Genomic DNA, 26,994 nt, shown 5'->3' with positions numbered 1-26,994 from the left:
TAATTTTCTAACCGTGTACTTGTTTGCTTCATGTCTTAAACATTTGAATCTGGGCCCATCACACAGCCTTTGGGGCAGTGTGCCTGGAATCTCAGCGTCATTGCGACGGGGAGTCGTTGCGAGCGTGGCCCTGCAGGCCGGGCTGTGCTGCCGTGGCCCCGCTGACCTGACCGTGCTTTCCCTGCCCTGGCAGGTGCTGCGCTCCGTGCTGCTCTTCCCGACCATCGAGCGCATGGCTCAGTCCCCGCAGGGGAAGCTCATGACCCCGCTGCTGTGCAAGCTGCGCTACGCTCTCTACATGCCCGTGTACCTGCTGTCCTTCCTGCCCGAGGGAGTCAAGGCCTCCCTGGTGAGGTTTGCACTGCGGGGGATGAAGACCTGTGATGAGTCTTCAATAACAACCTCTATAAATCTCTTCAGTGTCGACTGCATTGGTGAGTGTGTTAAACCATCTTTGGGATTTTTGTAAATGTTGATTTAGTTTTTTAATATTAAAGTACGAGTTTTGAGGAATAACAGATCTGGTCTTTTCTAAAATTAAGACCATGGGTACGGGAAAATCTCATATGAGTAAATTTTAAAAAAATCTTAAAGGCAAAATAACAAAATATTTTCACAAAATATATATTTCTTAAGCAAACTGACCTATACTACTGACGTGATTTCTCATGTGATTAAAACACTCTTTTTACAATCTACTTTATGTGACTTACGTCTGCTTACTTTTTGCATTTCATTCATAATGGATGGTGAATGTAAATCAGTGATCACTTTCACAAAGAGTTCTTTGCATCTGTTTTTATTAAGCTGTTTTAGCCAGCTGTATAGACTCTGTCATCTGAATTGGAATATTGGTAAATTCAGAAAAGGACCTTCAGCCTACAAAGACACATAGAAGTTACTTTATGCACTGAATTTCACCACTTTTTTGGGCATAAAGAGAAAGATTAACGCTCCTCCAATGTGCCTATCGTACATATACTTTGCACATTCTAACGAGAGAAACAACTTTAAGAAGCAGAATAATTTCAGATATATTATGTTAAATTTAGAATGAAAACCAGAACGTGAATTCTGCTATACTCCAGGTATTTTGGTAAGTTAACAGTTTAAAACAATTTGAAATGGAATTGACATGCTAACGCAGTAATAATAGCAAGAAGGAAGTTTTGATTGCATTAATAGTAGTAAAAACACATTCCTACATTTCCAGTTGGGCTCTGTCTTCTATCAGTTAAATTTTACTTACTAATCATCCAAACAGATGTGCCAGAGTAACTGGGATTGCAGTGAGGGGCTGTGCCTTTCATGGATCTGTGACTCTGTTTGGGAGGCTCACTGTAGGATGGTGCACGGACCAAAAGCAGGATGGGTTTGTGCTGCCAGCCTGGACAGCCCCACTTTTGTTGTACAGACTGGACATAATGACAATCACTCCCTTGCAGTGCTCTGTCCCTGACAAAAGCAGGCTCCTGGTTGATAATACACATTTCTGATTGAGCTCCTATAGTTTGTTGCTTGAGTTCCTATTAATTGATGACAGTTTCGTGGTGACCAAGGAGAAAGCAAGCATGCAGTCATACCTACATGCTACAAGGCATTCAAGTGTCTTCCTTTGATAGTTTTGTCTCAGAAAAAGGTATGTGAGGTCTGTGAGGTCACATCTCCACAAGCCAGGAATCCTTCTCTGGTCCCCACAGATAAACTTTTACTTCTAAAATACAGGTTATACACAGCCAGAGTTGTGTTGGAAATGGTCCTTGGCCTGTGTTAACCTCCAAAAAAGCATGGCCAGCCATTGTTTGTGTGTGTTGTTTGGCCCAGGCCACATGGCAGCGACAGGAATAATTTAACAGAACGGATTTTGTGTTCTGCTGTTGGAGGCTGACCCTCCGAGCTCTTTAGTCCCCAGGTGAATGATCCAGGTTCATGTATGCCTGTCAGCCTGTTGTAATTTCCTCTGTGTACCATTGTCTGACCTGTGTCCTGGCTGTAAGGTAAATTAAGGCAAGAAACCAGGCTGAAGGCTCTTCAGTCATGGGATGTGTTCTCTGTCTATGTTCGGTTTGCTGCCTGAATTAATTCTACCAGAATGAAAACCCCTGGGAACCAATGTCTTGTAAAACTTGCATAAATAGGCCTTGTTGATGCAACTAGTTCTTTTGGGCTTGTGATAGCATCTCTCTCAAGCAGAATTCCCCTTTGGTTTGCATCTTTGGAAACTGATGGTGTTTTACAGCCCAGTGACTCAGGACCACATGCGTGGATTAATAATCTTTGAGCATCCGGATATTGCCTGTTAACCTTCTCTTTTATTGTTTGAGGACAATAGAAAATGTTACCATTCAGCAAAAATTTGCTAAATCTAGCACAACAACTGAGTGTGTCTTATGAGACTGCTCATCTGTGAGTTGCTGAAGCCTCTGGATTTGTGGTAGATGCTTTTTTAAACATTTCCTTTTCCTCTAATAAATTACTAGATATAGTTCAGAAACATTCAGCAAATGAGGTTGTTTCTTCTCTCCAGGAAGGTTGCATGTCAACTCATTAAAAATATACATATTGCCTTTGGCATGTAACTCCGTTGCATTACTGTAATTGTAATAAAAGCTGTGATTAAGGGCAGAAAAGATGGTAAAAGTTTCCTTAAATCTAATACGTCCGTTAAAACAAACCAACCTGCCAGGGATTTGTTACCACATCCAAAGCTTAGTCACAACAATGTTTTCTCTCCTCTGAAAGGAAATGAGATTTGAAAACGTAATTAGAACAAAACTCTAAGACCAAGTGCTTCTCCCATTGACACCCAGAGTGAAAAGCTTCATTCAGTTGCGGCAGCATCAGGCCCTTGGCTGAAAGGAAGAATTCCATTACCTATTATTGTCCCACTGTTCCAAATTATGTTTGTTCCTGCTTCTTATCCAAATACGTCTTTCTGTTGTTCTGACTCCATAGTTGATGATATATGGAAGCCCCAGTTACACAGCTAGAGGAATTGTGATGACACTGTCCAGAAATGGAACATAATAGAATGTCTTGTCCCAAAGAGGAAACAGCACAGAAGGAGAAGAGACAGCAGGGACTGTAAAGAAGATGGATTATAAGGAAGGATGGGAACATACAGTGTATAAATAATAAAGGACCTATAAGAAACAGGCAAAAAGGGCTGAAGGGCCTTTGCTTACCTGGTTTAACTTCTAGCAAAGATATCTTAGGGCAGAAAAAGCATTACGATGAACAAACAAGCATTTGGGTAGTTGTATTTATGAGCTTAGGAGATGAATAGACAAAAATATTGAACATTAGTGACCCTGACTTATCTGAAACATTGTCACTCTGTTTATTCAGGCTAGCAAAACAAGGCTACCCCTATCTAACACAGCGGTGGTAGTTCTACAAATCATGTATAGTCCTGCAGTGCTGGAATACTTTGGCACTCCAGTGCCCTGAAATTTGTAAACATTTTTTCGGTGACAGATGCCAGTAGCAGACTTACAGTGACAGTAAACCATTCTATCTACATGGGACAGGATTTATTGTCCAGCCATTTGACTGGCAAACTTCCTCCATTTGTTTCTGTAAAATTTCCACAAAAGCACAGACATTACATAATGGGTAAACACTGCACAGCTTTTTCAAGAGGCAGGCTCACAGGTCAGAGGTTAATGTCTGGATGACAGGGAAGATACAGATAAGCACAATAGCAAGAAAAACCTCTTACTGGCCCAAATGAGGTGGGTCCTTTGTGATCTTGAACCTGTGACTTCCCTGGAGGAATCTCCCTGTTTGTTTAACCTGGTCAGGGAGCAGGGGAGCACTGCAGCCTGGGGCAGGGGGAGGTCTGCTTTGTGCTGTTGGAGCAGGTTGGGAAGGAGGGGCCTCAGAAGCCTGAAACAAGGCTTTCAGATTCATTTAGGCTGTCACATGAGTGAAAGCTGGAAATAAGAGATGCCTAGTTAATTTAAGCATCCAACAGAAGTTGTAAAACAAATAATTAAGATAAAACTCCAGAGATGTGTTTCAAATTTTATCTTGTTCCAAGTGTGGAAACATTCAGATTTCATGTGGAGTGTTTAAATTTCCCTTGTTTTACAGAGGAAAAAGGGGCTATGGCAGTTTCTGCAGTACCTGCTTCACCCTGTCAGATGTACAGGATGACAAAATTAAATCCCTGAGGTGCCAGAGAGTAAAAGGTTTTATTGTGGGATAAATTTTACACAACTATAAAATAGCATCTTGGAGATAAATTTACATCAAAAGCCAGTAAAATGTAAGTTTCAGTTGCTATGAAAATGGAACAGAAGCTTTTACATTGACGACTTAAGTTATTTTGAAAGTTTATTTCCAGGAAGCCAACTGGGAGGTAGCATTCTGGGTTTGAATTACTCAGCCTCAGAAGTTATCATGGCTTGAGATCTGCTTCTATTCCAATTCTTTTTATTTATCAGAGAGATTTTAAATGTGGCATTATGGTTGGTCTTCATCTGATCACTGTGAGCAGCATGCTGTCTGAGTAGCTGGCTTTAAAGCAGGAAAAGCAAATCACACCCTGCAATGACTGATGCATTCTACTGATCACAGAGGGTCTCTCTCTACTAGAAACCAAAAGCAGAAGGAGGTTAATGCCACTCAGAATCTACTGACTGTTCTTTTTGCTTCAGATACCAGAAAACAATGCGTTCCAGATTTTCTATGCAGCTTTTACTCTTGATGCTAGGACAGTCAGATATCTCATACTTTGTCTGCATTAGAATTTACAGCTGCTGATTTCTAGTGAGAGTCGTGTTGTTTGCTTCCTGCCTTCTTTGAAAACTCATTTTACATTTTCACCTCAATTTCCTGACAAGTAAGATGGAAAATTTTTTTGAGTTCTTTTTCTGGGACTGAAGTGCTGTGGAAATACCCATCTAACCAAAATACTTGTGTAAGGACAGTGCATCATGTTGTGTTCCTCATGAGGTAGTACCTCCACCTATTCTGCTTGAATTTTTCAGATATAAAGACCAGTGCTTAAGGTATTAGATAAACACTTGATAAAAATCTCCACATGAAATGGTGAAATAAGAGGTTTTGCCCCTGAAAAAAATCTTTTAAAAAGCTGTATAATTTCATAGCTAAAATTTAGTTTACTTTTCTTTCTTGCTCTGCTTTTTAAACTAAAATGCAACAGAAGGTATGATGAGCAGATGTAAATTCAGCACAGAAGGCATAGTTCTTTTGAGTTTTATTTTGTTTTAAGGAACAAAATCAGAAGAGCTCTGCCTTCCATGCTGAATGGAACAAAACCCATCCATTGAGGCATGCACAGCCAAGGAGGATATGCACATTATGTACTCATCTAGGTTTTATTATTTCAAATGCTGTACCAGCATGTTCAAAAAGGAACCCAGTGTTCAAGACAACAGATGAGCTATTGGCCAGCATCACATAGCTGGTCAGCAGCAGAACTTTACCTAGACCTGCATCCCCGGACACCAAGTTGATCTACTGAACCTGCCTAGTCACTAGTTTAACCTAAAAAATATATATATGTATGTTAGTCATGAGCAGCTTCCCCAAACCACACTGGCCAGACAGGCTGGTGCATGCAGTGCATTTTAAAATAGAGACCAAACCTGATACTACAAAGGATTTCAGCACCTTGCAATCTCACATCTATATCTTTACCATCCTTCCATCATAGTAGGCAGGAGAATAAAAGCTTTCCCTACACTCTGGGCACTGGGTAACTGTGCAGATCTTTGAACCCAGCCCAGGACATTTTCAAGCTGGTTTTCCAGGCTGATGGAAATCCAAGTCCTGGTAGTAAAAAGTGATTGCTTTATTTCTTCTGATGAATGTACGTTGTAGATAACTTCTGGCTACAATGCAGAAACCATTTCAAGGATGTTTTATATTTAAATGTGTGTAGAATTTCGGACATGATGGATAGCCAGACAAAATTTCCTGGTGAACAGAAATTACTGACATGGTACATAAATTCCATCTACATAAACTAAACCACGTTACATCTGTGCAGCATAGCACAGTATATCACAGGTGGGCAAAAACAGTGGAGCTCAGCAGGTCTCCTCTCTTCCTGTATGCATTCTTTCATGCTCAGTGGGACAGAAAGAAGTCAGAAATGATACAACATATAGTCTCTCCCTCTTCACTAACATCTGATTAATTAGGCTTCAAGAGAAGTCTGCCCTGAAATCAGGTAACTCTGCAGCTGTCTCCTGCAAGATGTTTTTCCCTCTCTGAATTTGCTCTGCCAGAAGGCTGCTTTGGTAGCCCAGCAGCCTGGCCCAGTGTGCAAAACCCTCTGGTCCTGCAGTGTTTCTCAGCAGCCTCCTGTGTGCTGTCACAGTTGAGTCCTATCCACTTCTGACATTTTAAGTGATGATCGTAATATGTGTTTCTGTAAAGTGTTTAAGAGCGTGTTTCCTTACCTGTGGAAACACAGTAATATTTTATCACCTGCTTTGCAGGAAAAGGTGCCAAAGAATAACAGTCTTTAATATTTTCATGATTCCTTTGCTACTGTTTATTTTCCTGTGTGATGCCTGACTAAAATGTTTGTTTAATGTAGTCGGACAACTCACCTTACCAAGGCAGCACTTAAGCTGATGGAAAAACCTCACATCTGCTGTATTCTTTCAGTGAGTGAATAAACTTTTCCTTATTTCAGAGGAGGATGCTCATATTAAATTACTGGAGGAAGGCAATGACTTTTATGTATTTATAGTCCTATTTATTTATTAATCTGCTTCATAATTTACCACATTTCCAAAAGAAAGAAAGATGTTTAATGAGGACTTTTATTACTTGCAAAAGCTTTTACTTTCCTGTGAAAGCCTTATGAAAATACTAGTAATAATGTGGAAATTTCTCATTTGGTCTGTTTCTGTTAATTATTCCTCTCTTTCTTCTTGGGGGAAAATCCAACATAAAAAACTCCCATCATAAATATTACTCATAAGGCGTGAATGTTTTGATAGTGGAACTGCTGATCATTTCCATGAAATGTGAGGCACAGTTGGGATTTGGTTGGGGAAGGGGAGATTGTTTATTCACCCCTGGTGAGGCTTCATCCCCAGGGACACAATTTACGCCCACAAATTTGCAGTGAGTCTAATGATGTGTTGCAAATGGTATGAAAATGAAAGAGGTAACATCAACAAAGCAGAAAGGATGTTGAAAATAAGTATATACCACTGAAGTGCTACCAGCTACAGTTGCTTTGTGTTAAACTGTGCCAGACAGTCATCTGCAAATTGGCACTTTATTTTTCCTGGGCCAATACAAACCCCCCTGAATTCAGGGCAAGGACTCCCTTCTGCAGTAGGCTCATCATGCATTTTGAATGAGACGTGTCTGCTGAAACTCCCCCAAGGAATATCTGAAGTAGAACTCATGGCTCTGATATAACTTGTGTTTACTGGTTAGAAATTCAGCTTGATTCATCAAACTCAATTCATCATGCAATACCAGCAAAGCACTTAAACTCATGCTAAATCCATACCCATGGGCAAACTCTAGATATTTGTGTCTTGGAGTAAGTTTTTTTCTGAAAATTATATTTACAAAGCTGGTAATTAATTTAGTACCTGTTATTCCATGTCACTGAAGGGGACACTGATTTGGATTTAATTCCTGTGATCAGCTAAAACAATAGAGCAATCCACTTTGCTGCTGCTCCTTGTCATGAAGATGTCCACCAGCACTCAATAATTCTTTAATGTGGCAATATTGACGAGGAGAAAATTCCTACAGAATCTTCATGGATCTGGGAAGGAAATGCTGGCCTTTCTTAAGCCAAGAGAAACCCAGTGGCACAAAAGACTGCTTTCTGCTTAGTGCAAAGGTCAGGTCTATTTAAAGTGAGCTTTAAAAGTAATAGATTATGTTTATGAAGTACAAAGTGGTATAAAGTCCACCTTTCTTACGAATCAAAGCCACTCCAATTGAAAGAAGGTTCACCTTTTTCAAAGGATGGGTGAGCCAGATGTAATTTCATAAGGCTTCCTCAAGAAAGAATCAGCACCAGGTCCCAGTTCAGAAGGGCACTTAAACTGACCTCCATGTAGCTACCCACAGGCTAGACCCGTGTCTGGCAAAGCAGGGTAATCCCATAGAGCTCAGGCAGGAACCACAGGGTGGAGATACTGAATTGCTGCAGACAGTGTCCATCCTGGCCATTCCTTATGGACTGAGCTCCACCTACAGCAGACCCTTCTGTGTCCCTCTTGCAGGGTAAGAGCAGACACTTTCCATAACCAAAGTCTGGATGCTGGCAGAAATCCCAGCATCACAGCCATCTGCCACGGTATGTGAGAGCTTAAGCTGGAGATGAATTTTTCTACCTAAGAGACAGTTCTATCATTTGAAGATGGTGGGAGTTGTTCCAAAGTAACTTTGGGCAGGATTAAGCCTGTGGACATTTCAGTTTTCCATCACACATGCCACTTCATCTGCACATGCTTCATCACACGTGTAAATTAGTGTTTTTCACACTCCCCAACAAAGCATCTATTGTTTGCAAAGCACCTGGCTATAATTGTTGAATAACTTTTTATTTTTGCCTTTAGCCTCTATTCTGCTTTCTCAAACACAGCTGACTGATTTTCTTGTATAGTTCTGATCTTCCTGCAATGGTAGTACCAAGCAGATTGGAGAAGCCCGTCCGTAACAATTGCAGCTGTTTCTCCCTATTCATGTCCATCATGGTTATACATTAACTGCTGTGTTTGCATTCTAAATTCAAGTGTAAACTTAAGCAGACCCCAAAGTCAATGTTTATATCTTGTAAACCTCTAAACATCAACATTTTATCTAATGTGTCTGTGCATGTGTGGAAGCACATGTTCCTGCATTAGTCATCCTTGATACAAAGCAGTTCCTTCTGTTTGATGTTTTAAACAATAAGTTATACGATATTTCCAAGATTGCTGTTGGCAATAATTACCGGTAGAAAATATGTTTTCCTCATAGGAAATTACAGTGCTGTTTGGTATTATTAGTTCTTACCACTGTTTTCTGACTCCTTCAGAGGAATGACAGAGATTGCTTCCTCAAGAGCAAAGGATAAACTGGAAATGAAACTAATGTTACACTTCACTGAAGAACCTTACAGTAAGACAGGCACCTTACCAGTAAAAAAATGTGATCAGATAGTAGTATATTTCTTGAGGTAAACTTATTTTCAAAAATTCAGTCAACTATTTGCAGGTCATTTTGATACAAATGCAGCATTTATTCTTTACTTTGCAATTTAAGCAACTTTGCTTTAGAGTTTAAAGGACTTTTCAAAGAGTTGTATTGCAGCATGTCGAAGTTCAGATGAACTGTGCAGCGCATGAAAATCACCAACACACAGAGTGGTTTGTTTTGGAAAGGACATTAGAGATGATCCAGTTCTGACCCCCCTGCTGTGGGCAGGGACACTTTCCACTAGAAAATGCTGCTCAAAGCCCCATCCAACCTGGCCTTGAACACTTCCAGGGATGGGGCACCCACAGTTTCCCTGGGCAACCCATTCTAGTGTCTCACCACCCTCAGAGTAATAAATTTGTTCCTAATATCTAATCTAAACTTGCTCTCTGTTGATTTAAAACCATTCCATCTTGTCCTATTACTCCACGCCCTTGTAAAAGTCCCTGTCAGCTCTCTTATAGCCCCATTAGGTACTGGAATGTGCCATAAGATCTCCCAGAGCCTTTACTTCTCCAGTCTGAGCAGTCCCAACTCTGTTCATGGGAGAGTCTTTGGCAATAATCATCCCATTGAAGTCAAATTATTTTATTCTTGTTCCCTCTGCATGTAGTTCCTCGGAAGGACAAGCAAAACTCTGTGTGCATATCTGCAACTCAATGTTCAGCAGTAACAATTTAGAAATAAACTGTAAAATCTGTGAAGTAGAAATGTTATTTTTCCTGATAGCCTAAGTAGCCTCTGAGATGCTGAAGCCAACTTGACAGGGACCTTTTGCACTCCCATGCAGTATAACTCTTTCTTAGATGCAAAAAAAAGATCCAGTCAGGCATTTGGGACTCTTTCCTTTGGCTACAATTACTGGCAAATTATCAATTTAGTTTTATATTGTCCAATTTACCTTTACAGAGGCCAGGAGTGGGAATGTAGAGTTGTCATTGTGCATATTTAAAAATATTTCTGAAACATTTTGTGATAACGGATTATTGTGAAATTATCCTGCTGAGGCAGATTTGCTAAGGCAGGCATGAATGAAATGTTCTGGAAGAAAGAGACTAAGAATTTGTGGAGGTTTTGTGGAAGTCTCTTGTGTGACAGAAGAAAGCATCACTTCAGGCTTTTCCATGTCAGTGCTGCCAGCACCTGACAAAAGATGTCCCCAGTCTCTGCGTGGTCCTTAGCCAACACAAACAACAGTCTGAAGTAATAGCAGTAATAGAAATTAAATGGCAAATGGTGAAATAGAAGATTCATTCTGTGAAAAAACCTGACAGTAAATGATAGTTTTGTAAGGCAGAGTATCACAAGTGTCCTGGGAAGCTGCAGTGTCAATATGGGAAAGAAAGATGTATGGAAAAAAATTGTAGAGAGTGAGAGACTAATGACAGGGTAATGAGGTTTTTCACAGGGCATAAGACTTGGCTATTAAAATCACTCTGCTTCCTCAAAAGAATATTTTCAAGTGTGCACAGTGGTTGGAGCACTTTCAAGCAGACCAGTGTCATGGGAGCTTTGGCTTCCTTAGCCATGAAAAGGTGATTAACATTGAAACATTTAGTTTCAAAAGGATGCTTGATGATGAATTCAAGGGAAAAGATAAAAAATCCTTCTGTGTATCACTGTGAGCAAATTTGTGCTTATGAATGATGTGAAATTATGGTGGAGAAAGAAAATCATAAGGGAGAAAAGGACTACTGGAAGGTGGTAGATGTGGCAGGTGATGTGCAGGTCATGTAAATTTCTAAAGCATGGAAAATAAAATCATGTTGCAAACCTTTAAAAAACATCAAAATTATTAGTTAATTGTCTTAACAGACATAGGTGAGAGAACTGACAGAGCTGGAATATCAATATAAAGGGACCTAACACTCTTGGAAAGAAGAGTGGGGAGAAAGGAGGAGGATGGATGTGCTTGTCTTTGCCTCCACATATTAAAGACAGAGCTGTTGAATATTACATCCACCAGAGCATGACAGATAGATTTAAGGGACTTCTAAGAAAATTTGGAGCTATCCGAAGTGCAATATGTAATACGGTTGATGGTTGTGGAGGAGAGAATCCACAACACATACTGTTCAGCTACTTCTCACAGTGCATTGCTTTACATATATATTTATATATATATAAATATATAAATATATATATATATATGTAATAGAGCAGAAAAAGCAATTGGCAGAGATTGTATGGCAGTTTGATACAGAGCATTTGAAGATGAGGCAGATTGGCGTCATATTTTCACAAAAGGGTAACACCTGTGCTAGAACAGAAATACTTAACACATTTACAACATAATGCTCTATTCATTCACTAATCCACTTAAAATCCTGCGGTAGTCAGTGGAGAAATAGGTAACACTTGTCTAATCTGTCTTGGTCAGTACTTAAGGGTGAGATGAACCATGTATTTTTGTCTGACTTTGAAGAAAGAAAAATTAAGCATTAGATACCCACATTTAAACAGGTGAATCCTATGACAGGTATAAAATAGAGTTGTTTAGACTGAACAGGAGACAGCTGAAGAACATAGAAAGAGTTTTCAAGTGAAGGGCAGTAATTTAACTTACATGTCCATGGTAGATGAGGTAATATATAATGGAGTACATTGCAACAAAAGTGATTCAGATTAGATTTTAGTTAATGATATGAGCAGAATTCTTGATGGGATTTCCTATGAAGATAATTAAACTTTCATCATGAGTGCTTCCTAATGACAGGATGCATAAGTACCTGCTGAAAATAACATAGTACCATTGATTCATCGTAAGAAAAAGACACCAGTGGAGATCCCTTCCAGCCCTGTAGTGTCATACATGCTGATTAAATAGACAAGAGTAGCATTGAGAATTTCAGAACCCTTAATGAGGGACAGTTTACCACAGAAGAACCAAGCAAAACAGGTGAACAGATGCAACACAGAATGATTGAGGAAACCCAAATAAAGGTGAAGCATGCCTAATGTCAGATATTAGTTAAAAGCAAATCTGAAAGTTCATAATGTGACTGAATTCTGGTATGGTTTTAGCTTTCTCCAATTAGCGTTCTCCAAGTATTCGGGCTCAGTTGAGTTAGCACTGCCATGCTTCAACCCCATAAGCAGTTTGGGTAGGGGAAAAATCTAATTCTGTGGAAACAAGCCATTCTATTCCACTTGGCCTCAGGGCCTCAGAGTAGTTTCTGGCTCCATTTCATACACTGGTGCACATATAGCCTACATTTGTACCTGCAAAAGCAACAACAGTTTGGCTGTTGAAAACAGACTGTGGAAGTTTGACTTCACAGTTGTCAAAGCAGAAGCTGAGAAAGTGCATTTTGTGTTGGCAGAAGAGTAAGATAGACTAGGAAAGGCTTTTTACAAAGCTGTCGATCAGTGAAGGGACAAAGTACTATCAGAAGCAAGCCAATACGGAAATATGTGCTTTACAGCCTGGCATTTATGGAACAATTCCGCAGATTTTTACATAACAAGTGAGTACTTGATGAAGGTACAATGAAAGGCATCATCATCTTCCGAACCATCAAGCTACATCTGAGAGAACTATACTATGCACTGTGTTTAAGAACAAACCTGTAAGTCTCTAATGTCAGAGAAGGGCAAATTAACAGAGCTTTGCTCAGCCTTCTATGTAAGAAATTTGGAATAACTAAGTAAATTGTAACCACTCTTCAATTTTTTATTTCAAATCTAGTAGAACTGATGTTCAGTACTTGTAATGATACACTAAACAAGAATGTGGGATTTTTAAGAAATAGTGACAAATATTGGTGAAAAATTAGCTCAAAATTGGATGAATATAAACACCATCATACTGAGATATACTGTTGACTTACACAGGAAATAATAGTTGGAAGTGAGGTACAAAGTCCATCTTGCCTGGTCTCTCACTTCCAACAATAGTCAGAACAAAATGCTTCCAAGAAATAGGCAAAAATTCTGCAGTAGAAAAGTCTTACTGTTAGTAAAGGCATTGCTCTTTGAGGTAAAGGCTTAAAGACCTGAGGCTTTTGTAGTTACAGTATGTAGCTCTAAATTTTAGTATGTTAAGAGAATTCTAAACATTTTTTGACTTCCAGTGTCTTTGTCCTCTCTTGCTAATTTCTTGGCCCTGAGAGGTTTTTACTGTAATGGGTTGATGTAAAATTGCTTTCCTTTCACATGTTGTTCTACTTCTTAATATTCCTTTATATTACAAATTATTTGCAAACATTTTTTTAATAACTCAAGCGTTCTCTTCTGGGCCTGGTTGCACATCAGGTGGCTTTTAATCATTAGTAAGCTGTCTTTCATTAAAAGACAGCCTCAAACACAAGGGAGGACTGAGACCAGTTGCAAAATACTGTTTTACTGAAGAATAAAGGAATTAACTGAGTGACATTCAACCTGGAAAAATAAAGCAAATGGAATACATAAGAATTTTAATTTTTTTAAGTATGTAAAGGATAGGTTTCCTATAGATGGGGAACAGAATCAAGGGAGCCAGAAGTAGTGGGTGGGTGAGCATGGCCAGGAAGGGTCATAAAACTTGTGCTGCAGAGTCTCAGAATACCCTACAGAAGTACTGAGAACACCCACAGCCTGCACCACAGTCACAGGGGGATCACTGATCTCTTACAAACCCCTTCAGTTCTTTATTCATTTCTTGGTGAAAAAAATGATATCTTAGCATGTGTGACCTTCACAAAACAGTGTAAGGTGTCTCTGTACTCTCTGTATTCGTCTGCTTGGGGGGTTGATTGATCTGAGTAGTGGCACCAGATGTGCATTTGAGAAGCATCATGAAGGCAGGGCCATGCTCTTCTTTTCCTCTGGATTTGTCCACTCTGGAAACTGTTATAGTATGTTTTTCCAAGGTTGATGCTGTTGAAACTGTACTATCTGGACCTTGAAGTAAAAATTTGGCTTTGTCTTTCTCCCTGTATCCATTGCAGAGCATGGCTCCTACTAATTTATAAAATAGAACAATATTTTGATGTGTAGGACTTAATAAATTTACACCTACAGCCACAATCTTGTTGATAGAGTCAACATAATCTAAAGCCAGCAGCAGTAGGGAAATGAAGTGAGCTCGGGTAACCCTTTGTAGTTTTATGTTTGTCTGATGAACAAGCTATTAAAGAATGTGTGTGTGCATCCATTAAGTTGTCTAGATTGGGGCTATCTTCACAACCACTCATTTTTGTTGGAAAAGGAACTATTTGGATGATTTCCTGAAAACTATTAGCCAATGAAGTTGAAAAGGATTTTTTTTCCTTTGTTATTGTCCCTTGTTTCATTAGTATGGCATCTCTTTTTGTCTATTCTTTCTATCACAGTAAATTCATTTCCTTAGCCCAGCAAAGAACACAGTATCATTTTTATGTAGTTCATGTACAGGCAAATTTATAGTTATGTATAAATTATATAATTTATACATAAATAATATTTAAATAATAAAATAATATTTATGTAATTAATATACACAGCAAACCACACAGAATGAACTCTAGTCATTCACTAGAACACAGAGCTATTTTTCAGTTAATCTAAGACATGTATGTCTCTGAAAGTTTATCAGGATTAAGTCAGAAATACATAACCTTTTGTATTCTGTGGATACGTGCACAGTGTTTAAGTCATTTTTTCAAGAGTTCTTTCCATAAAGACATAGTTCCAGATCATCTCGAATGTTCTCAGACAACATAGTGTGACCCCTCAGTTTTTAATGTGAGTTTATTATTAATTTAGCCCTAATCTAATCTTTTTTTTTCAAATAAGCAGGCAAATCTTTGGATATTCAATAATCAAGCAAGAATTTTAAAGACTTGAGGAAAAACACATATTTCTGTCCAAGTACAGGAAATCTCTGTATTGCTTCAAGAATCAAGTATAAGGTTTATCTGTCCTGAGTTAGAAATGTGTTTCTTCCCTGAAATTTGCACAACTTCCCAAGTTCTAGCATAGATCTCTTGTTACCCAGAGAATCAGCAGACAAGAAATTAGTTTTGACTATTGTTCTAAAATCTTTAGAAAACAATTATAATAATTCTAGGCATGCATTTCTTTAAAAAAAAGGAAGTTTTCTATTTCACACATGGTTTGCTTGGCTACACTGTGGCTGTATCAACGTGTTTGAAGTTTAGCTCAGTAGATATAGGTATCCATCTAACAACTGGCTGCTTGAATTGGAGATTAAATAACCCAAAGCATTGAAAAGCTTGATTGATTTCAGTCATTATTGTTTGTGAAAACTAATAATTTAGCTGAAGGATATTAAGTCCTTGCTGTGACACTTTGGGTTAAAGAGCTACCAATGATATAAAGCACTCTATTCTTTTCTGGATCCTTGATTTGAGTCCAATCAGGGTTCCTCTATCACAAAACCCCCACAAATAAATCAAACACATTTTGGCACAGTTTGTCGTCTCTGCTTAGCAAATGTGCGAGACTGAACTGACATTGATCCTTAATCACCTTTAATCCATGGAGAGGGAATGATCCTACCAGGGCAGGAAAAAGGTCACTGGCAGGATCATGGGGAGAAGCTAAGTTGGCAGTAAATTTCATAAGCCTGACCTGGGAGTAAATGAGGAACTTCCATTTTCAAGATAACCTGTGTATATAAAAGATCTGCATATGAAATGTTACAGCATTTTAAGAAGGTTAAAAACACAATAAACATGATATTTGTCTGTTTAAACTTTGATTCACTTTTAAGCTCTTAAGCCTAATTGTTTATAATAGTTAATTAACACTAACTTTTTTTTATTATTAAATCTTGGTAACCTGGTTATGAATTACAAGGGATATCAGCAGTTTGAGATGGAACAGCATGTAATAAAAACACTTTGGGATTCTACAGCTGTCACCAGGTACCTTGGCCAGTTTCTGTAGGTTTGCAACCACTTTTTTTTGTTTGTTTTGTTAGAAATAAACCCATACGAAGGAATATTTATAAAGGCCATGATACTGGAAAAATTCATGTTATAAGCTTCACTTTCTGAGCTTTGGATTATCTCACTGACTCAGGCTGACTCATCATGCATCAACCCAGTGTATGCAAAAGTACACATTTGAAGGAATGGGATTATAACATGAAAATTAAGAACAAAACCCACTCAAATTTGCTTTAGACTGTTAAACTAGATCAACATGTTGAATAAGCAAAAAAATGTTTACAAGAAAAGCTGAAGAGCTTCTATACTTCTTTTCCTAGAAATCCTCAAGTGGTTCAAAGCCAAATTGTTAGGAGCCTGTTTCCTAGATAGGAATTGAGAGTGCAGGGGCACTGGACTTTTGCCTTCCATGCAAAGGATAAGAAAAAATAATTTTTGTTACTTTCTTCCAAACTCTTTTCAGGAAAAAACTGCAGTTTATATATCCTCAGCAGGTAGAGAGATAGCTTCATAAGTCACATCCCTGCAAGACAAGATTTAGGATTTAAGTCCAGCCTTGATACTGCATAACATCCTTGCCCAGTAAAGAGCTTTCAAGCCACTGTGTATGTCTGTGGCTGGAGTTGTGGAGCACTCACACTCATGTCTGTGAGAACGCCCTCCTCATTTCAGGGTCTGAATATCCAGGTTACCAAAAGAGCTAATGTAAGTGGTGTTCATCTCATTTACATATCCCATCATAGCAGCGCTGTTCTTCAGACACTGGCTGTTCTCATGGTGTGTCACTGGTGAAGTTCCTCCTTCAGTCCCTCCTTGCTTTTGGGAGGGAGCTCTTCAAGTGCACAATTTCTTTTAAAGCTCAGGCAACCACAGCGTACACCTTCATTTTATGGCAGGATCAGCTTATTTCAGTTGGACTAAATACCAGTTAGGGACTGGTGGAAGACACACAAATTTCAAACTACAGGACAGTTCTCATCCTTCAAATATTTAACAGTCACTTCAAACCTTCCTGCTAAAAGTAAAAAGGCAGCACACCATATGCAGAAGTGTGTGGGTGCAGTATTAGGTCCTCCAGGCCTTTGGTGTTGGCTTCACTAACCCAGTTCAGAGAAATATTTTAAGTTCAACAAGCACAGTTTTCTCACAGAGGCACGTTTTGACTTTGGGTACTTTCAGACTAACATTTGGCTCTGTTTTTGAGGTTTTCTTCATTAGATAGCTGTGAAGATTTTGTTACTTGATCACTGTAAAAAGTAACAGTAGTGGTGAGTTAAGCACTTAAGTTGAGCAGTTCTAAGGGAATATGATGAATTTGGCTCTGTAAATTTCATTATTGATAAAGAAATATATTTTTCAAGGGCTAATTTATAGATATTTTTACACAAAAATGTTTTTCACTTGCAAGTATTTTTAAGACAGTCTACAAAACACACTTCATTGTCATAGCAGCCTGAAGCATGTTTTTAAAATGAGAAAACTGAGACAGAAGAGATTTTTTAATTTGCACAGGGTCTCAGAGGATTTCAGTGATAGTTCAGAAAAATTCCAAGCCTCTTGACCTTTCGTCCCACAGTCTTATCTTTCACTTTTAATGATTTCTCAGAATACTAATTTCAGTCTTCTTTTTACCTTTACTGAACCCTGGATATTCTCTGTTCGGTGATGGTGGTGGATGCCAAACAGATGGAAGCTGCACACTCACCCTAGCCCAGCATGGACACTGAGGTCACAGCTCCAGCAGAGCTTCCATACAGCCCATTAAGTGCATTTCCCATGTTTGCATTTTGAGCCACAGTCCTGCAGGTTGCTGGATGTGGTTTATTTTTCTGCAGTGACTGGTTCTGCAGGTTTGGGTGAAACAGCTTCACAGAGGAAGTTCGGCTTGTGGACTCTACATTGCATTTTATATTCTACTTGAAATCATGACAATAAAACCCAATAAATATTTTTTCCAGGACTCTTGGTAATGATTCTGGGATTTTAGAGATTTCCTGCTAAAGCAAGCATTGGCACTGGTTGGAAATGTTTTGAGACTGTAACACCAGGTAGCAAACACTGGGCAGGTGATCGCACAGGACAACCTTCCTCTTCAAACCTAGTGAAACATTTCAGATGCCATTCATTTTTTAAGTGTCAGCATCTGGTTGTGCCTAGTTCACAACCTGATTTTCAGAGCTGCTGAAAAGCTCAAAGTAGCAGTCCTTGAGAGCCTTTTGAAATGGCTTTCTAATTGCACACAAAATAAGTAAGTTCTGAGTTATTTCCTTAGAAAAAGCCGCTTGGTATTCATAAAATAAGGAAACAGAACAAGTTTTTTTGAAAAGGAAAGAACTAAATATTCAAAAAATGCCAAGGTTAGCAGAGTATAGTATTAGGAAATAGCAGAGAGATTTCTCCCTGAACTTGTGACTTAGCTTTTGAGAAAAATAGCTTTTTTGAAGAAGCCCAGATTGACATTCCATAGCAGCCAGAGAGAAGGTTACTGTTCCTGCTTTATAATGGTATAGCTTTAAATGTAGCTTTCCCCAGACATTAAACATCTTACATTAATGTGGATTGGAGGGAAGCAGTGGATTTAGGATATTTTGACTTTAATAAAAATGTTTACAGTGTCTCCCATTATGTTCTAACAAAATTTGGGAAATATACCTGAAGCACCTACTAGACAGTTGTATGACTGCCTGGAAAATGGGATTCAAGAAGATTTTTGAAACTGGAAAGATGAATCTAGTAGGATTTTGTGACAGTCTTATCTTCAGTCCTTTAGTATTCAGTAGCTGTTAGGGATGTGACCAGCGGAATACAGTGTGTATGTTTGCTGAGGTTACAGAAAGCACCATGCTAGAATATGCTGCAGATGTGCTGAAGAGGGACAGGATCAAAGTGACCTTCACAAGTTTAAGACAAGTGCTGGGGGGCAAGGAGAGGAGAATGCTGTCATTCCTTACAGAACCAAGTTGTTCCGTGCATAAATTTCTTACAAGGATGGTAAATTACTGGTTAAGGAATAGTTCCACAAGAAAAAATAGCGGAAATGTTGTGCGTCACAAGTTGATGTGGGTTAACGTGTTGCAAAATGAGGCATGAGTCTCATACATATGAAGAGGCACAAGAGCTGAAAGAGCTGCAGCTCTGCTGTTGAAGAGAGAGAGATTGACTGGCATGAGCTGAAGTTCTGCATCAGTAAGATTCAAGAGATGAGCCACTGGTCATATCTACAGGAAACCAAGAAAGAGTAGTATCAGATGTAGAGAATGGTGTCCAAAAGGTGAGGTTGATGTAAGTATAAGGTATCTGGCCTTTGTAGAGATTTGCCCCAAAATTAATTTTATTTACTGTGTTTACAGTTAGAGGAGCTCAGGGCAACACACTTAAAGTGAATGCGTCAAATATGTGTGCAGATCAGTTTCCTGTGGCAGCAAGGTTCATAATTAATTGCATATGACATTAAAAAGTATTTCCTTTTATTGTTTTGTATTTAAATGTTTTGTGCTCTAAGAGGGGGAAAACCAGTGTGCCATGAAGTATCACGAACGTGATGGCAACAGATCTTTAATTGTACTTCTTTGATTGTTTTCCCCACCATTGTCAGTTTTGCAGTGTCCCTCAGGGGTTGTGGCTGTCATCATAAAGAATAAATGGTTCTTCAGGTGTGGTCACATGGTGTGATCTGTAGTGGTACTGCAGAATTTTGCATCATCCTCCTCCTACTGTTTAAGAAACTTGGTATATGGTCTGATTTGACTTCTGAGTTAATGCAGATAGTGAACACCAGTCATCTTGGGGATCTCTGGATTTGATTACATTCTTTGCATTGATTATAAGCTTGTAATGGAAAAAATACTCTGGTTTTCTTCTGCATCTATCTTGATTTCTTTAATTTGAACTTCATTAGTACATTGATTTTTTTTCTGTCTTCTCATCGGATCTGTCTCACGACCTGTTCCTCACAAACTGACTAACATCGTGTCCTGTGTAAATGCTGTCAATAAAGGACTTATTTATTTACCAGATCATTAAGAAATCAAATACCCATTTGTTTTAATATTGACCTGGACTAGAATCTTTGGCCAGGATTCATTCCACCTCAATTTAGTAATTTAATTCAGATTAAGGTCTAAAGGTTTTATCACAGAAAATAGAGTCATCTTGAAAAGCAATTTAATCCATAGCAGAAATTATTATTTTGCCAGGTGTGTTCAATAATTATTTAGAGATTTTAAAACAAAATTTCAAATTGTATTAATTTATTAGTATTTATTTAAATTTTATTATAAATCTTTTATTTTTTTAATTGTGATGACTCTAGACCTTCTTTATTCTTACGAAGACCAGATTATCTAAGCCTATTTTTTTATTTGCTTCCAAACTCCTTATCATATTACAGCCTTTCATTTTATAGATGTTTAATTCCAGCCAAAGTTTGTTGTGTCATATGTGAGAGAGTTTTTTAAAGATCCGTAATTTTTGCCATCTAATTATGCTTACTTCAGAATTTAAAGATCAGGAAAATCCTATTTTCCTCTGTAAAATCAGGGCAATTAGGTAATATTTTCTACTCCCAAAGACAGGGTGATTCTTGTGTAGCAAGATTGTTATTAACTCAGCAATTCTCAGTTTAGAGTTATTTCAAACCCTAAATATACTTTCTAGCCCTGATGTATTCCGTGTTCTCTCACCACTGTTGCTACTTCTTGATATCTCACTACTCAAACAGAAATTGTTATCACCAAAAAAAGAATATAGAGAGCAAAAACCTCCTGAATGTAGTGAACAAGAAAGTTGGATGCCATAAAGGAAAGTCATTTATCTTCAAAACAGCATCATTATCTTCTTTAGCTGCTCCCTTAGCCTGTACAAATTCTGTTGTAGGCCTCTTGTTTCTGATATACCTAAGGAATATTTTATTGTTTATTTTTAAATCCTTTAATGTTTGTTCTTGGAAACCTACTTCTGCTCTTTGCAATTTCCTCTTACTTAACGCCTGCCGAAGTTTAAGTTCCTGTTTATTGGTTTCCCTAGGATCATGTTTCCAAAATTTGAAGGATTCCTGTTTGGTTGAAATAGACTCTTGAACCTTGCTGTTCATCCGGTTTAGCTTAATCCTGCCTTCCTGGTTCCCTTTCTTGCAGAGTGCCCAAACCTTCAGAGACATTTCCTTTTGAAGTACTGCCCTTACTGCATTTGCTGTCTTACAGTTTTACTTTTAGTATCTCTGTGACTAATCTCAAGTTACTACATGTGCGAATTTCACTTCAATTCTTATTATTTACTGAAAAAACACACAAGCTATCCAAAAATATGAGCAGAGTGCAGTGGGAACAGGAGGTAGGACAGAGGAACCCGGAAGATGGGAAGTTTTGGAAGCCAGGTTTTGGAATGTACATTGAGCTTCTGTAGGTTCTTTTGTATGAAAAGTCAGACTACGTGGACAGTGTGATTCTTCTGTATCAGAATGTTTAACTTGGTGAATATTTAGGCATCCAGAAAAACCAACTCACTTTTCAGAAGTGCTTAGTTCCCATTGCTGTCTAACATATAAGGGACATGCGTGAACTCAAGACTTCATAAAATTAATTAGGTGTCCAAATGTTAGACTCAGTCATTTATGTCTCTGAGACAGTGTCTTTCAGATCAACTCAAAATAAATTGCACTAAGCTATTTTTAATACTTTATATTCAAGAGAGCTAAGGCTTAGACATTTGATGCCCAGTCCAGTCTTGACTGGACACGTGCCATCAATTTTATGAAGGACAACCACATATTTTTAGTTGCCATTGTTTTTATTATTTTTTGTGTTGAATGTTTGAATGACTTGCATAATGATATGTCAATAATTTAATCATCTACTGATTAATAATGCCTTGTAATGTATCTTTTGTATTTAAAACCTAATCTTGAAAACCCTTCATATGGGATTTTCATGCTGACCTTTACCTTTCTAAAAGTACATAGTGCCAGCTAGTCATTAAATTCTTTCTCTGGTCAGGAGAGAGAGTCATCAACATGGGCTGATCTAGAAGTCTGTAGGATAGATGGGTAGAATTACAATCAATAAATCCTTTCTCTTTCCATTAATTATGGAATTAATTAATAGGAGGGTAGTTAATTCAGTCTGTATGCCTTTTTAATTATTTGGTTAGGTGAGATAAACTCTTCTCTTTCTGTCAGTGGCATTCTTTTCCATGGGATTGTCAAGACGATGACTGCTCTAGTTGCTCTGCTTTTTTGCAGAGTTGTGTCTGTATTGTTCTTTCTAAGAGTTTTGCTATGCATTTACATTATTCCCTGTTTCTTTTTCTGCAGCCAACATCTTGTACATGGCAAGCCAAGAAATGATGAAGGTGGTGGAGAGAGACAGTACAACCATAAAGCAAAATTTAAAGAAGGTAACTGTTTAATCCTCAGTTTTCAAAGGAAGCCCACATGCATGAGATGGTACACCCAGCTATATTTATGCAAAACTAGAATTTCAGCAGGCTTGACTCTGCTTTTTTTTGTGAGTGTCGTTCCATTAACTTTGGAGAAGCCGTTAAAGGTGTCACTGATCCTTAAAATGTGTTGATCCACAGCTTTGTAGATGCAGCACTCATCACTGTCAGGTTAACCTCTGGTTTGTTTTCCTTGCTAGAGGAGAAGCAGTCTGTGTTCTGGCTGGGCATGAGGTGTGGTTCCCAGTGGGGCCTGTAGTTACCTGGGTTCTAATCACACAGGTGGGGTGTCAGTTATTATCATGGGATTCTGCAGGCTCAATCTTCCATGGCTTCAGAATGGAACAGAGAGGAGTCACCAAAAGTATGGCTCCACCATTTCACCCATTGGACTGTAACATAAGAGAAATGCCTCAGAGGCTGGAGCTACTGCTCTATAGGTGAATTAATTCATTTCAGGGATCTTTCTCACACTGAGCTTTCTTGTCTGTATGGATTTATTGTTGAAAGACATTCTGTAAAGTTCTTATCTTTCCCAGTCACGGTTCAAGGGCTGGCACAGGCCAGGAACTGTTCTAATTGGAGTTCTGGTGTGGTCACCCTGTGGTCACCATGTTTTGGAGGCTGAGTTACTGTAGTAGTGTGACCATGATCAGACAATTCCAGATGGGTTATGAGCCAGAAAACTGTCACATTTAATAAACTTCTATTGTGATAGCACCTGTGAAAGTAGATAATCAGGATAACATATTCTACTATGTTCCTTTCCTTCTCTACATTTTTCTGTATCATCCCTGTGTTTTTGCTGGAAAAAGAATGATTCTAGCACTTTGCACTGGAAGAGATTTTCCTCAGAGAATGGAGTTTTCTAGGACAGAGGTCCTAAATCTCTGTAAAATTACTCTGTGCCTTTTAAATAGAAAACAGTATAAAGTTCATTTCATAAAACAGTCTTTCCTTTTGTGGCTGGAAATACTTACTTTTTTAGTTGTCCCATTTGCCTTCTCTGCACTTTGAAAGGTATGTTCATATTTTAAAGGAGTTGAAGTAGCACACATTAACAGGGATCCCTGCACTGTACCTGGTATGCCTGGGCTTTCTCATTTTTGTTGCAGAGCACTCAAAGTTCTGCACTTTGTGGGGAATCTCAGTGAAGAGACTGAAGGGCTTATCTTGCAGACTACAAATACTCCCATTATCTTAAAAAAAAACTTCCCATGGGTTGATCCAAAGCCCAGTAAATTCAAGGAAAATGGTTGATTTTATTGACTGAATCACTGCTCTGAGTGTCAGGGAGCTGGAGGTTCTGTCTGTTCCCTGAACCGTGAGCCAAGGCTGACCCCACACAGGCAGTTCCCTCTCCAAGCAGGATGCATTCCCACAGCACCTGAGCAGAGCACAGGAGCAGGGTCCATTGACTGTCCCAGAGAAGGCAAAGCAATGTAACAGGTCCAGCATCCCTCCAGAGAATCCAGTCAGGAGCAAAAGGGAGAGGAGTGGAGACGAGGCTACAACATGGTCCAAAGTCTATCCAGGAGGGATTACCAAAGACGTGGTGGAAGGGAAGCTGCAGGGTGGGAGCCAACCAGGTGTCAAGCTGTGTACAGTGTAGATCTGATGTTGCTCTGGGGCACAGGGCCATGGCTGGAGTCACTCCACAGTGTAGCTTGGGAGGCTGAGACTGAAGAAGGACAGAGCTGGAGACCCCAGACCCGGGTACAGGAAGTGTGGGCTGGGGGCCAGGCAAGGCTGGTGAGGGCTGTCAGTGCCCTGAAGGGTGGGACTGCAGGTCCCTGTGTTGGCCAGGGTACAGAGTGAACAGTGCAGGAGCAGGACTCCAGGTGCTTGAGGAAATGTTAATCACAAGCACACGTGCTTGAAGTTAAGCAGAAATGCTTTGTTGGGTGGGATGGTGGTGGTGACAATCAGCTGCAGCTCCTGTGACTTCAGGTGGTCGATCGGATGCTTCACATTACAAAAATTCTGATTTCTTGTACTGGATGAAGGCCCACAGCTAACAGTAAAGTTTGCAGGTGTCCTAGTCTGCTCCATCTGTGCTTTTGATGACTCTGTCAATCTAAGCATGGCCTTGGCAGGCAGGAGCTGTTTTAAACCTGTGTTAACTTTCTTTTATTGATTCTTCTGTGTTCTCATACATCTGTGGCAAACGTACTCGAGAAAACAAAAAGCTGAAGCAAGCTTGTAAAGGTTAGCAAACTGAAAAAAAAGCAGGTGTAAAAGTGAAGCTAAATGTTTCTCTTTTTTCATCTTCTAGTAATTTCTGGGAATGTAAGAATTAAGGGAAAAATTTTCAGTTGGCATCATGTTAAATTTGAAGAGTATTGACAATAAAACTGGGCTTAACTTATAAAGGTTGGAAGTTTATAAAAACAGGAACTATAGTCCAAGTTGCTATAGAACTGGCAAGCTGTTACTTCAAAAATTTATACTGTTTAGTAGTCACTGTGATCATATGGTAAAAGCCAATCTTAACACCTGACTTTGCCAGCTGCTGTGGAATAGAAAAGTTATTTCTGGATCTTATTTGCATTCTGTGATCTGAAAGAAGAGACACAAAATTATTCCAATCTTTCCATGTCCAGGTTTAACTATAATTAATACTAGCTAGGAACCAGGAGAAATTTTATCACCACACTGCAGATTCTTAGTCTAACAAAGTTAATTGCTTGGATTTATGTTGAAAGAATGGGAGCTGGAATATTGTTTGGATAATTAAGTTAGGTTTTTCACTTAAACTCTTTTAAAGTCAGGATTTGTGCACATTAAATAGCAGTGGAACTGTATGAGGAGGATGGAGACCTGTCTTCTAAGAAAGTAATATATTATAGAGCCTTGAAATATTGTGTAAAACTATTTGTCCAGATCAAGCAGTACATGAATGTACAGGAATTTGAGCTTCATATTGCAGTGACATGGGGGGTTGTGATAAACCAGAAAATCCAAACAAATAAGGTAAGGGATACTGATAAAAGATTTCCTCAGATCTGGAGGTTAATTATTAGCTGATCATGTCTAAGCTGAGCTACCTATGTTCTTTCACTGTAATAACACCAACTCCCTTTCCTAACAGAAGCTGGAGGCAAAGATACTACTGAACTAGAGGAAGTTTATTGTAATTCCTGCACAAAAGGAAGTGGGTGTAATTCCATGTTCTTAAAAGATGGATCAGCACTGAGCATCATGAAGCTTTTACAAACAGAATTTAAAAAAATTTAAAAGGCAGAGGAAAATGGATGTATTGGACATTCACTAGCAAGCCTGGAATGGACAATGGTATTTCCTTATAGAAATTCTCTACAGCACTTAGCTTTTTAAGTTTGTATCGTCCTGTTCATTGCTCTCTTTTAAGACTTAGCCTTATTGAGTCTTTTTCTAAGCATATAAACCTGTTATAATAAATGTAACCTTTTATAAATCAAGAAGATAATTGCATGAAAGGGTAAAACCAGATGCTTACAGAGGAAATTACCTTAAAATAATCACCCCTCAGATTTTGTATTTATTGAGAGATATATCTGGTTCATTAGTCCATGTGTAATACACAGTAGTCCTATTTTGAAATGTAGGATCTGCTCCAAAACCCTTTTCAATCCATTGAAGAGCTTCCACAGGCTTCAGGAATTCTTGAATCAGTGAACTTTTGTAGTGGTTCATAATTTTTTAAGATCATAAACCATCTCCTCCAAGTGCAAATCAGGGTTCTTTTGGTTGGCATATTAATCCGAAAACATTTATATATTTATATATATAAATATACATATAACATTATATACATTTATATACATATAACATTTATATATATTATATATATTTATGTATTTTATATATATAACATAGGCATATTAATCCGAAAACATTTATATGTTCCTTGAGTTTTTTGCCAGTGGTCTGGTGTAGCAGTTGCATTGATTGCATAAGGAAAAAGACAGGAAACATATGAAGTAGAGATACAAAGATGAAAAAAAACCCAACCTGTTGTTTGAGAAGAAAGTTACAAACTGGAAATTTTTTGACATATTGACCTATTTTCACTCAAACTGTGGAATTTTATATTGTAGGTGGCTTATAGACCTTATAGATGATTAACTGGGGAAGAAATACAGTTTTGAAAAAATTGAATTAATGAAGTCTATGTTTACTACTTTGTGCTTATTCCAATGGTGTATTTAGAATTTAAAGCAGTGCAAGTTTATATCACATCAATGATACCATAGATAATGTGTTCTTCAAAAGTATCAACTAAACAGTGACATGCAGAGATTTAGAATAAAGGCTGAGGAATTAAGTATTTCCTTTCCACAGAGAAGTGCTGAAGTATTTCCTCTCCACAGAGAAGTGCTGGGCTTTTCTTTTGCAAAATTGTCCTTGCTAGAGAATTTTTTTTAAACTAAGCAACCAAGAACTATTTTGACCCCTGAAGCAACTGTTTTGATGTTGCTTAGTCTTTTTGTTTGAGTCTCTGTAGACATCC

The 26,994-nt window shown here is 38.5% G+C and overlaps 1 protein-coding gene across 2 annotated transcripts in view; it reads left to right on the top strand.

Annotated features, from left to right (window-relative positions):
- The window catches only part of LDAH (lipid droplet associated hydrolase), a 109,747-nt gene that overhangs the window by 71,717 nt on the left and 11,036 nt on the right, over positions 1 to 26,994 (top strand). For both annotated transcript variants that reach the window (XM_041480973.1, XM_041480972.1), the window contains 2 exons: positions 194 to 434; positions 22,378 to 22,460. In XM_041480973.1, coding sequence (XP_041336907.1) covers positions 194 to 434; positions 22,378 to 22,460 — 324 coding nt within the window. The remainder of the gene's footprint in view (positions 1 to 193; positions 435 to 22,377; positions 22,461 to 26,994) is intronic.

This window comes from Pyrgilauda ruficollis, unplaced genomic scaffold (genome assembly GCF_017590135.1).
Source record: "Pyrgilauda ruficollis isolate IOZ18807 unplaced genomic scaffold, ASM1759013v1 scaffold54, whole genome shotgun sequence".
NCBI lineage: Eukaryota > Metazoa > Chordata > Aves > Passeriformes > Passeridae > Pyrgilauda > Pyrgilauda ruficollis.
The sequence above is the reverse complement of the archived record's forward strand: the minus strand, read 5'-3'. Positions and strand labels throughout refer to the sequence as shown.